The 13,153-nt window shown below is 34.8% G+C and overlaps 1 protein-coding gene across 2 annotated transcripts in view; it reads left to right on the plus strand.

Moving 5' to 3' along the window:
• Nucleotides 1–327: 327 nt before the first annotated feature.
• Nucleotides 328–13,153, plus strand: part of LOC149085565 (ethanolaminephosphotransferase 1-like) — a 28,225-nt gene continuing 15,399 nt past the window's right edge. Inside the window, exons 1-4 of one of the 2 annotated variants that reach the window (XM_089233678.1) lie at nucleotides 328–696; nucleotides 4,620–4,688; nucleotides 9,647–9,839; nucleotides 12,778–13,040. In XM_089233678.1, the coding sequence (XP_089089804.1) occupies nucleotides 631–696; nucleotides 4,620–4,688; nucleotides 9,647–9,839; nucleotides 12,778–13,040 (591 nt within the window). In that variant the 5' untranslated portion in view covers nucleotides 328–630. The remainder of the gene's footprint in view (nucleotides 697–4,619; nucleotides 4,689–9,646; nucleotides 9,840–12,777; nucleotides 13,041–13,153) is intronic. The other variant, XM_089233679.1, reaches the window with a different exon arrangement.

A 13,153-nucleotide genomic window follows, 5' to 3' on the forward strand; every position in this document is an offset into this window, starting at 1 on the left:
CGGTAGGCCCATGCGTTAAGACGGCACTGTCTGTATGTATATATTGTGTCACCCACACAAATGACGTTCGTGGAGGGAGGGGACAATGCTCTGCCATGGCTCCCGTATCTCTGCCCATGCTACGAACTACAAGTTTTTCCCTTCTATTTGTAACATGCGAAAAAATAAACCAGTATTCTGAATTTCATCACTGATAATTCAAATACAGATCATTCAGATTTTGTTACCAAAAGCCTGTACGTGAAAGGTGAAGTATTTTTTCTGAGAACTTTAAATTCTCGAATTCTATAAAACAGTTGTTTTGGACTGTCCACAACACTGGCGGTCACGGTTTTAGAGAGTGTGCGAACTGGGAGGTTCGGTCTTATCTATCAACTTCAGCTGGCGCAATTGAAAAATTTTTACACATGAGAGATATTCTGTTCCAAAAAATACAAAGAGTCAGCTTTTCAAGTTCTTACGCATTTGCAGGACGTGCTAAAAATTTGATATTGATGGCCAATCGTTCGACGAAAAAGTTGCGTGTTCTGTTTTGATATTAGATTTGCGATAACAGCGTGGACTTTGGAATAATAAGTACGATCTGAGTGTATGTGTCTTTGAGAGAGAGATCAGCGTATATAGAGAAAAATGTTTTTCTTAAAGGAAAAAAAATACCTCACCGATGTACAACTGAAGGGGTTTGAAAGGTACAAGGTAAGACGAATCAATCGAATCCTTGATATGTATGTTCTATTAGTTGTTAATGTGCCGGAAGTAAGAGGACTGTGATGGGGTGATCCCAAGAAAAATTGAAGTTCCCATATAATCTATTGCATAAACTTCTCCAGCAAACAAAAAATAGGTTTTTAGTCAGATGTTTTGAGAATCACTTCTGCTACCCAATAGAGGTCTGAAAGATCTAAAGACTGGGGGTATTTTTTAGTACCAAAAATGCACATATATCGCTTGAAACTCCTTTGGTTAGGCTATAAACCTATATTTTGATTGTGATTTTATAAAACAAAGGCACAGATGTTAATGACAGTGAAATTCTGTTATAATGAGTGTGGCTTATAATGAGAATCTCACTATTACAAGTGATTATCAAAGAGCTAATGTCAAATATATAAAGAAATTGGTCAATGCCCAAATATATGCCTACAGTTTACTTTTTGTCAGTAAGTTTTAGAGTATGGCAAAACAGTGATATGTCGCTAATAACACCCTCTTGGGAGCATTTTTAAATGTTACTAGGTGTCTGGGCCATCTCAAGAGCATTATGGGCAAATTGATTTTTCTGAGGTCCCATTATACAAATACAAATATAACGCCACAACAGGAAAAATGCCCAACGAGGTTACTGAGAAGAAGATGCCCATAAAAATATGGATGTCATATATTTCAAAAATACAGCAACCCAATTAAAAATGCAATTAATAAAAATTATAAACAATATATACACGTGATAAAATATTATACAATGCCCATAAAGAATACTTATGGTTGTCTTATTCTAAGTATGGATAGGTAGCTTCTCTGACAATGCCTGCTTACCCATTTACATGCTACTTGGCTGCAAATCCGAACCAGGTCTCATTATCATGAGGTCGCAGCATCAATGATGGAACAGACTGATCTAATGTATATGAATTGTCATCATTATGTCCCCTAAGCTTTTCATGTCTATCTTTGCGTATGCTCCCAGGCTATGCCCGGGTGGACCTATGCATTAAGATTGCACTGATAGATATTCCTATTCTCCCGTTAGTAACCATAACAACCCCAACGCAGAATTTTCTGCATTATTTTGTAATGAGCCTTCAGTTGCCTGAAAATGTTCTTGGTAAGAATTCTTGTCTCCCTACTCTTCACAGACTAAATATTTTTTCTTTCTTTTCTTAAGATTCTCCTGAGATTGTTCTGCAACGTTTGTCATACTTTTTTATCCCCAAAGAAGAATATGTTGAAATCTGCGATGTACGTCACAAAACAATTAGTGCTAATAGAGAACAATCTGGTAGAATTTTAAGAAAAAGTTGAGAAAATGCTATTATAGGAATTTTTACCGCAGAACATTTCCAGTCAGCCGAGGGCTCATTGCAGAACAATGCGAAACGATCTGCTTTGGCAACTTGCGAAGAAAATTTTTTCGCTAAACAGTGGTATACCATGTAGCAGGACATGTAGCAAATTGAAAATAGGGAAGCTTCCGTTATAACATCAATAAAATTCTCAAAAACACTGTTCTGCTTTAAACAGCAGTACTTTGGTTAATGAGTACACAGGCTGTAGCCAGGGGGGGGGGGAGAACCAAAGTGATAGAACTATAGATTTGGCCATCTTTTTCCTTTTTTTCGGTGATTTTCTCACATTTCGGGGGGAACGAAACTCCCAAGCCCCCCCTCGCTATGGCCTTGAATGAGTGTAATTTGTTCTGTAAACGTACTCGTTATCCGAATCAAATGTTCCCATGGGAAATAACGGAAACTCTGATGATTTATTCCACAATTATTCATACTTACACATAAAAATAACGGATGTAAATGACATTTAATCAATAGTTAGTCACTGTTATCTGCTGGCTCATTTCAATCTTTTTCATTGTGTTTGATTTTAAAAAGGAACTTATATAATGACATTTGTTTTTGGCTCCTTTTTTGAGGATTTCACAGAAATGGGGAACTGCATTGTCATTGGACAGATTCATTGCTTGCACTGCTACAGCTTTATTTGTGCGGTTTTTCTACAAAACTTTGAATGGGTTCCTGAATTTAACACATCTCATTTAAAATGAGGGATTTCTCTCTTTGTTGGATGAGATTCCGTTCACAAGCTGTCGCTGTGGAGATTCAGCAGTTCATCTGTGGTCTGCTTTTGGCTGTGACCTTAAATGTCTCTCTCATTCATCTTCAGTCCCATAGTCTTAGTCAGGGAAAGCCTCTGAACGGAAATTCTCTGAGGCCTCTCAAGGAAAGTCTCTGACAACTGGTGGCTATTGTTCATGAACTATACCCCGGAAATCACATTTAGTAATGCAATTAGCCCAGTTTTCTTCAAGCAGAATTGAGGATTCACATCAATTGCTAACATCTATCTGTAACATCCAGGGCCGCAACTAGATGCCTGGTCAGCCAGTGCAATCAGGCATTTTGGCGCCCCCCTTGTAATGTTGAAGGAAGTGATGCAGGGTGAAATTGGCGCCCCTCTGGTATGATGCTCGAGGTACTAGACTCACCTGCTTCCCCCTAGTTGTGGTCCCGGTAACATCCATTCCAGGTTTTATCGATGATCTTGACACAGTGCTGGATGTGGAAAATGATTTTTCCAAAACTCTAGGTGGGGTTTGTTCTGTTTGCATGCTGACTGGAGACTGTGCTGGAGAAGAATATCCACAATCCCACAGTAAATGTGTTGGCAAAAGTGAAAAGCCATTGTAAAGAAAGACGTTCTCTCCTTTGTTAATACAATATCTAAGGAAAACTGGCTGCATGAAGAGATATTGATGTTAGAAAAATTCATCTCTGCCTTCATGAAGACTCGAACCCTGGTCTCTCGTACATCAGAGTTGAAATAACAATATATCGAGTGCACTTCTGTGATATTTAATATCTGTAGAATCTGATGTAACAACATCAGAGTTGAAATTATGATATTGATTTAGTCCCCAAAGCAGAATGTTTAGCACTGTTCTGCGAGGAGCCCTCAGCTGACTGGAAATGTTTTGCGGTAAAAATTTTAATACAAAAAGTCGAAAGCCCAATGATATTTATGTTGGTACAACATCTAGCAATTAAGGTATAGAATGCAAGGCTTTATACCAAAAATAATTCCTAATCAGGGGATTATTCATCTCATTTTCTAATTAGAGGAACCTTAGTGTTACATTGTAATGCATTGAAAATACTTTGTGCAATTTAGCTAAGTGCAAAATTTTTCTGCAATTTTTTTCCATGCACAAAATCTAAAAATAGAGCAGCTTTTCTGCATTATATGTAGGGATTAGGTTCAAATCTATATTTGCCCCAAGGATCTTCTATACTTCTTTTAATCACAAACTTCACCCTATATTAGTAACATGCATAGCATACCAGGTTACTTTTACTTCAATATCATTGAAGGTATGTAAAGAAAAAACAAAATTTAAGTTTTGTGATTTAAATCGGTGATTTTTTTTTTAAAATCAAGTGTTTTTTTAAAAAATCAAGTGTTTTTTTAAAAAATCAAGTGATTTTAATCACGATTTAAATCAAGCTGATTTAAATTAGCGTACCCTGGCTACATGGATTTTTTTTGTCAAATGTTAAATTGGTCACTTCTACTCACTATTTTTATAAGCCTACTGTTTTTAGCTACTTTATTTCTGTTTTGTTACTGTCATTTGAAGTGTGTTTGCTCCTGACCCCGATTTAATAATTTCCTCAATTTAAACGAGCAAAATTGTCAATTTTTTCTCATTTGTTAAATCAGGGTTCGACTGTATAATTCAGATAACATAGAATGGGGCTCTGAATGGTTGAAAATAAGTGTTGGTAATACATTCCCATGTTATGTTGCACATATTAGAGGTTTTATTTGTTCATGTGATTCATTTCTCAATACTAACTAGTGGTCTAATGTAAATATTTTTTTTCTTTCAGTACAGTGCTATTGATACAAATCCATTAAGTCAATATGTAATGCATCCATTTTGGAACCAGGTTGTAAAAGTGAGTGATCGTTTATTATAGTTTATGAGGTTCATTCATGAAATTGTTTTTTTTCTTTGCTTTTCTTTAAAATTCAAAAATTCAATATATAGATGAGATTTCTTTTGCAATTGCATATTTTGTCATGTATTGGTGAAAGTTGCTAGGTAACACGAGTGAGTCAAACTCAACACAGTCCAGCACTTTCTGTAAGTGAATGAAATTTTCCTATAAAATTTCACTCGCGGATGGTACTGTATCATGTAAAACCTGACATAACACATAAAAGGTGACATAAGCAGTGCATAATAAATGTACTGTCAACCAGGAAACTTTGCCAGTTTTTGAAAAAGATTTTTTTGCCCTGCCAAGTTTCTGAACCAGCCAGTAGAGGTGGCAATGTTTTTATTGCACAGAGAAGACATTGAACAATAGCTTTTTCATGGGTGTCAACCTTACCAGTGGGTGCGGTAGCCCAGGTCTATAAGATATTCGCCTAAAGTACCAAATGATGTTTAGAGGTGTCGGGAGTTTGATACCTGGTTCGTCCTTGTCAGAAAAGGCCTGACTTAGGGGTACAACAGAAACGGCGACATGACTGCAGAAAAAATTGCTCCCAAAGAGAGTCCTCCATCAAGGGGTTAGTGCACCAACTTCTTGATGAGTATAAAAAACAAGCCTGCCATTCAGAATCCGCAATAAATTGTAGGTCCTGATCCAATTTGCCCTCGTGTGCAGAAAATGACAGTGGTGCAACAAAAATGATCAACCTTACCAGTTGTTTACAGGTCTTTATCAGTGTTTTTGGTTTTCGACTTATAGGAGTTTTTGGTGGTCTACAAAAGTGTCTTGCCCTGCCCATTCATTCAAAGGTAAGTAAAACCTACTTATTTTGCTTGATACAGCATATAATCCTCTTTCAGAATCGCTTTTAGATGCAAATTTTATTTTGCATTTGGATCCAATAATATTACTTGGCAATGTTGCAAGTAAGGAGGAGCTTGGTGAAAATAGGGCAACTTTGCCAACCTAGAATTTCATTTTCTCAAATTCTTGCATACTTTTTTGAAGTCGTGCATTTTTCGTGTTTGTTTTAGAGGTCGTTCAGATGCCAAGATGGATTAGTACCAAGTTGTGAGGTTGCAGGTATCAAAATTATGATGGTACTACGCTGCAGCCAGATTCTACAGAAGAGAAGACAAATTGGTGTGGCACTAGAAGAAGCCATTGGCAAATTGCACTTGATGGAGAAGGACCAATCCATTCCGAGTACCTCTGCAATGAATCAGATTGGGGTAGACTCGTAAAAAGAACAATCAGAGGAATGACCATCACAGCAATGATGAATCTGATTGTGCCTTTTCTTTACATGATACATCTGAATCAGAACCCAATTAAGATGCAGGATCTACCGAAGAGCTTTGGCAGGAATTAGTCTCGCTTGCTTTTCTCGCTTCTTCCCTGTAATGATAGACATCATTCAACCATGAATGAACATGATGAATGTCAACGTGGTCCGGGAGATTGATGGTATGGTTCTTAAACAACTATATCTTGGAATGTGTTTGTTGTGGTAAAGTTTTTGGTGAAAAAAGTGCAAGCATATTGTTAGTAAGCTAACTGAATTCTGTAGAGATGGGGAGTTAGAGTTGTCATATCTTTGTATGACTGATAGAGAGAAAATTTTTTCAAGACATCATGTACATAATTGACCTTCTTTACTATGAAAACCAGGGTAAATTTACCTTTTCTGACGAAAATGTAAAAATATTCTTTGATTTTTGAAGTTTGTGAATTTTAAACCTTCCGGTTTTAATGTTTTAAATATTTTTGTGTACTTTTTTTAAAATGAAGATTTTCTAATGTACACACTGTATCGCCAAAATTGCTTCATTTCCAGGGTAATTTTGCGAATGTTGTTTTTTATTTTTTTTAATATATAAATTTTGACTTGTCATTTTTCCACTGTTAAAGTAGAGATCAATACTAATAGTTTATGATGGTTTGGAAGCATTTTCATATATTATCAGTTGACAAAGCAGTTGAAAGGAAAAAAAATGTGGCAAAGTTGTCCACTACCAGTTCACAGTATGTTACAATTTGCATCACAAAAAACTCATTACTGTAACACAGCAGTTCTCGACCCGTACTCTGTGGAGCACCAAGAGGTTAGTTAACCAGTCAACTGGCCAATTCATTTCTCCGATTGCTTCCTACTGTGCCCTTTTTTTTTTAAAGCTTTTTTCCCTTTTCTCGGAAGTTTGAAGCTATTAAAATATTTTTTTGATTGAATTTTTTATGAAAATATCAAAACTGAGTTTATCATGTTCTTTGCTGTGTATTAAAAATCAATAAAAATAATAAAAGTAATTATAATTGGTGTTCTAAATAGAAACATTGAATTCTTAATTAAATGCAATGACAACATGGATTGTTCAAGTTCAAAATGAATGCAGGAAATTATTTCGTGGTAATTTATGTTAAAAACGATGTATTGAAATTTAAAATGTCATGTAAATAGAATATTTTTTCTTGGATGCTACTGATTATAAAATAGAAAATATAAAAAAAAATTTTACGAAGTTTTCAGTATCCAGTATTCAGTTTGTGTGTGGTATATTCCAAAACGAAGCTGGGCTCAAATCAACACCACACTCAGGATACTAACATTTGGTTTCTTTTGATTTTTATAGCTTTAAAGCGCACAACGCCTCTTATAAGAGAGCTTACTTGTCATCATCATCAGTCAGCCATCATCACAGTCAAAACAAAATGAACCAAAAGGCTAAAAATTAATTTTAATGGATCAAATAGAAACAGTTGAACTAAAATTACCAACAATCTTCAGATACGATGCACAAACGCAAACTGAAAAGTCACAAACAAGAAAAGTGTATTTTTATATGTGTTTTATGTGGTAGAAAGTGTCAAATAGCCCATGTGATGCACTGCTGGGGTATGGTCCTTAAATATAAACTTCAGGGAATGTTGAGATGTAATACGACACTCCAGAAGTGAGGTGGGGAGTTAACATGGCCACCACATTCTGGAACAGGGACCTCCAGGCTGGGATCTTTTGTGGGGCCCCCAGACTAGACTTTCACTGGGCCCTTTATGATAAATTTATAGCGTGAAACAAAAAATAATGAGAATTATCCCAGGGCCCTGTCAGCCCCATCCTTGTGGGGACCGTAGGGGGGGGGGGGGTTAGGTTCATAATATGTCCTGTAACTGTAAGAAATACTGTTGATGGATTTATGTGGATTCAAAGCAGCTGAACCTTTGCTAAAAGATATATGAGTAAAATAAAACAGATGCATCTTCGCAAGGGAATTGGAAATCGAAAGAAAAAAAAAGTGCTTTGGGGTGCAGCCTTGCAAAGCATGACAAAGATAATTGTAATAATATAACCCCACAAACCTTGAAATATAATTATTCAACTCTATCTAGTGGTGAGATAATAAAGTAGAAGGATGGCTGTGCAGGTGGCAGCAGCTGTATGAGAAATTATTTCGTCATATCCATGTGATAAAAGACGGAAAAATCTGCTCAATACATTTCCCATCGCAGGCACCACCATTACGTATGGCTGCGACGGCAAATGCTATTGTAACCAGAGATGACTGGTTAATACTAAGCATACACTTCTCGGGCTCCGTGGCCACTCCAAGAAACATAAATTAAATCATTAATTACAGAGTAAATGCATAATAAAACAGGACAAAGGGGTTTCTCCATAGACATTTATATTACATAGTGCCATAAAGGGTGCTATGATTAAAAAATCACTGTTATAGCAATAAACAATGTCAACTAGCCAGTCGATTGTCTATAATTCCCTAAAATTATGTAGAAGGGCCTTACTAAACACTTTCATGGAAAATCAGAGTAAACAGAAATCGTTTTCCACCATTGCTTCCTCTCACATTCATTTATTAGAAGACTTAGAAGTATTTTTCAACATTTTCGTTTCTCTGAGTCTCAAATGGAATTTGTGGTCTATAGAGAATCCAAAAAGTGTATGAAAATGTTTGATGGAACCCCCTATGAAGCTAGAACATGGAAAAGAACCATCTAGAGAATTATCTAGAACAATTTCTTCTTAAATTGCTGGTGATGTTTTACTGACCTCTGGGTTTCAGCGAAACACCAGTTGAGAATCAATGTGCTTCAATGACGTTAAAAGGAATTTTACCCTCAAATTAATATGCACAAAGAACTTTTAAGGCCCTTGAAAAAATCTTCAGGTCATATTGACCCAAATGTAACAGCTTTAAATAATTCAAAATTAAGAGGAAAAAATAAAGTAATTCAAAATACATCTGTCTTATAAAGTTGAGGTAGTAACTGATGAAGTCAGAAAAAACCATAAAAATTCATTGACAGTTACTCAATAAACAAGGCTAACTTCATTTCGGATCAAATAGACTTGAACTGTGCAGCAGGGTTAAACAAACAAAAAAAAACTTTCTTTTTTTACCAACTCTAAAAACCAGCAAAAATTGCTTACATTTGTTAAAATACCTTAGAATTTATGACAATGAACCTGGATAGAATCACAAAATAACAAACTCCCACAGAATTGTAATATGTATTAACCAAACTAACACAAAATCTATTATAAGTCAAAAAGTAATCAGTATTGAAAAATTTGACTGGAAAAGCTAGGAAAATTCAATCATGGAAATTAGTATGAACCTTGAAATTTTGAACTAATTTGGCCAGTACTTTTAAGCCATTTTCCCATTGGTTATCAATTTGAATATTTATTGTTTTAACTTTCATGCATAGCCTGATTGCTATATGACCTTGTTTGCATCCTATAATAATCTGGAGCTTGCAAAATAAATAAAAACCAGTGGTCTTATAAGTGACTATTATTTAAGAGTTGGAGCTCTTATTAAAAAATTCTAGGCTTATATAGGAATTTTTTATATTCATATAAGGTAACAAATAAAACTGTCATCATTTTTTTCCAGCTTGTACCTCCATGGTTGGCCCCCAATTTACTGACCTTCACTGGTTTCATGTTGACTTGCTTCAATGCATTATTACTTGCCGTGTATGATTACAGTTTCACTGCCTCAAGTGATTCATATCCTTCTACGCCCCCTATTCCAGATTGGGTTTGGATACTATGTGCAATCAATCATTTCCTTGCTCATACCCTAGGTAAGTAATATATTGTTCTTTAAAAATTGGAAGAAAGCGTGAAGTTTGCTCTTCCAATTACTGTAATCTTGCTCATGAATAAGGCAAGCTGTTTTTTTTTTCTAAAAAAAGGTGCAGTGAAATGACTCACATCTTATACTCCAGCAGAGACCGTATATGCTAGATGAATTCATTCAGTGCATCAGCGGTATCTCTTAAGGCTGAGCAATTCACTGTCCAAGAGAGCACGCTATGACAATTGCTTGGGAAAAGCACAAGCTTGCAATCATGGCATTATTGTCTGGAAAATGTTATGGTTGCATTATGTTAGTTCATTGATATTTCTGGAAGCACCTATTGTCCCTCAGCATCAATGAAGTGGTCTGATTGATCTAATATAGGCTTGTATTCTATGTATAGATTGTCAATTACCATTTATTTTTTATTGTTTATATGGATAGCTACACTGAACTAAGGAGATATGGAAAATACTTATAAACCCTCTAGTGGTGGGCTTTGTTTACCTCTATGAGAAAACCTGGAAGATTTTTGAGTATCCTCTTCACACCTGCGTTAAAACTGGCTGTTAAAAAAAATTTTTTTTGTTGATTGATGTGTGATGTTGACTTTGGAAACGTATTTCACTATCACGAATGTGGTGCATGATAGGCTATACAAATTGCATACACTAGTGGTTCCCCCCATCATTATGTGAACCTACCATGATGTAATCATGGCCATGGTAGGTTTACATAGTTTTAACCCTCTATGGTTCACCTCCATGACAATGTATTGAAATTTTTTTTTAAAATGTGTATTAGGGATAAAATGAATAGTGATTTAGTCGAATACCGAATATCCAGCTAATGTTTTGACGGAATACCGAATATTCGGCAGCTGAATATCAATTTTCTTAAAATTCGTCAAAATTATAAATAAAATGTGTTTTTAATTGAAAATAAAATTATTGGTGATCTCAAATGATTGATATTGAATTTTAATTATGCAATTTATTATTTAAATGAGTATTAAAACACTGATAAAGATTTTTATTGCCACGACACTGACAATCAAATTTAATGATATATTGTACTTGAATATTACAGTGATACCTCAGCTAACGAAAATAATTCATTCTGGAATCGAGTTCGTATAGTTGCCGCATCTATTTGTGATTTGGTCAGCTTATTTCTGTGTCTTGCACATGCAGATGGAAAAGATAAGCTCCTAGAATGTCCAGACTGTTTAGATTCATGCTAAGAGTCTTACACTGAAAGAACACATGCTCTGAAAACAAGGCTTCCTATTTTTTTCAATGCATTTTCTATTTTGGCTGAATCATTTTATATGAAAGGTTCAAGGAATTTCAGAAAAGAAGTGTAGGTACACCTGTAAAAAGATTCCGAGGTGGACATGAGTTAATTGGGTTCTAGCGACAGCAATTCTGATGATTAGTGTGAAAATTCAGCTCACAACATGGCTATTTTATGTTAGTGCGTGCATTTATATCATTAAAAATGTTTCTTAGCTGAATCTGTATTCATTAGCAAAAAAAAAAATCAGGAAAATCTTCGTTAGATGAAAAATTTGTAAGCTGAGGTATCACTGAGAACTTTCAGAATCAATTTTTTTAACGCTTGTTAAAATTTTACATCTAATTAAGAAAATGTCAACCATTACTTACTCTCAAGTATTAATGCATCATAAAATTTACGACTTATTTTTCCTCTCTAGATGTTCTTTGTCCTTTTCAGTAGCTCAATACATTTTTTGTCTAGGTACATCTTTCAGTTTGGGGGGGGGGTGTAATTCATGTTCACTTTCACATTATTGCAATAGGATTCTGTTTTCAGTTTCATGTTTTATTCACCCTAGAAATTCACCCTGACATAACCTCTTTCACAGAAAGGGATAGCCACCACACAATAAAATGTAATCAGAAAAATTTTAATTTATGCAAAAAATTCCAATTAATAGATATTTTGTTTTGAATTGGCCAAATATCTAAGCATTATTTGGCCAAACCGAATATTTGACAAAGGGACAGAATAGGCCGAATACCAGCCAAATATTTGTCCCATCTCTAATGTGTATGCTGGTGGGTGTCTGAAGGCAGAAATACTACTAACGTGACATGATTTTACATCGCGTCAGAGACGTTGTGAGTTCTGATTCATGGAAATTCATGGTGTCTCTGAGGTGGCGTGGTAAAATCTTGCTTAGAAAAGTTGAATAGGTTTTACTTTGAATTTTATTTTTAATTCCCTCAATTTTGTGTGGTTTTTATAAATCTCTGAACACGTAAAATTTCAGTAGCTCTCAAAAAATGTTACCAATAAGGAATCAACTCTATCCATATAAAAAAAAGTATTGTATATACATTGCCATATTTTGTACTGTGGTGACATTAAAAGATCTACTTTTTAAAATACCAAAAGAGGGAGATAGAGAAATGGGCATAACAAGTTTTTTGACCATGTATTTGCCATGTATATTCAAATATACAAAGGACCATAGAGTGTTAAAAAAAATTTAACTATTACATGTTTAAGATAATTTAAAATTTTAAGAATTAAAGAATTGAAATTGAACTAGAAATTCCTATTCATATATTTATGTACTCCTCTAATATTTGAAAAAATATGATGAAAAACATTTTGATTAATTTATATGGGCAACGAAGAAAAATCTCCTGGTATAACAATCAAAATAGGGGAACCCAAACACAATTCTTATAAGTGGCGGCTAATGTAAATAAAACATCATGAGACAGTGATATTGTATGGTTTTTTCCTCTTTCAAATGCATCATAAAAATATGCTTTTCACATAGTTTTGGCTTGCCTTAATTCAAATATCTAGCAGATTTTTTAAGTAATCTTTGATTCTGTCATAAGTTTTGTAAAAGTATAAAGTAGTTTACAAGAAATTCCTGAATTTTTACTATAAACTATTTTTAGATGGCATAGATGGCAAACATGCTCGTCGAACCAATTCATCTGGACCACTGGGTGAGCTTATGGATCATGGCCTCGATAGTTGGGCTGCTTTGTTTATGCCCACTTGCATGTATTCTGTTTTTGGTTGTGGTGAATACAGTTGCAGTCCTTTGAGAGTTTTCTTCATTTTGTGGAGTGTTCATATGTGTTTTATTTTCTCACACTGGGAAAAGTATAATACAGGAGTTTTATATCTACCATGGGGATATGATATATCTCAAGTAGTAAGTTGATATTTATTTGAATTCAGTAACATAAGTAAGAGTTACGTTATCATGTTAATTAATGATTTACAGTAGTTAATTCATATGCAACCACTCAGTATAAAAATTCCAGA

This window comes from Pholcus phalangioides, unplaced genomic scaffold, assembly GCF_987345545.1.
Source record: "Pholcus phalangioides strain wild (caught in Gottingen) unplaced genomic scaffold, Ppha-v1.0 ptg000007l_1, whole genome shotgun sequence".
In the NCBI taxonomy this organism is placed as follows: Eukaryota; Metazoa; Arthropoda; class Arachnida; order Araneae; family Pholcidae; genus Pholcus; species Pholcus phalangioides.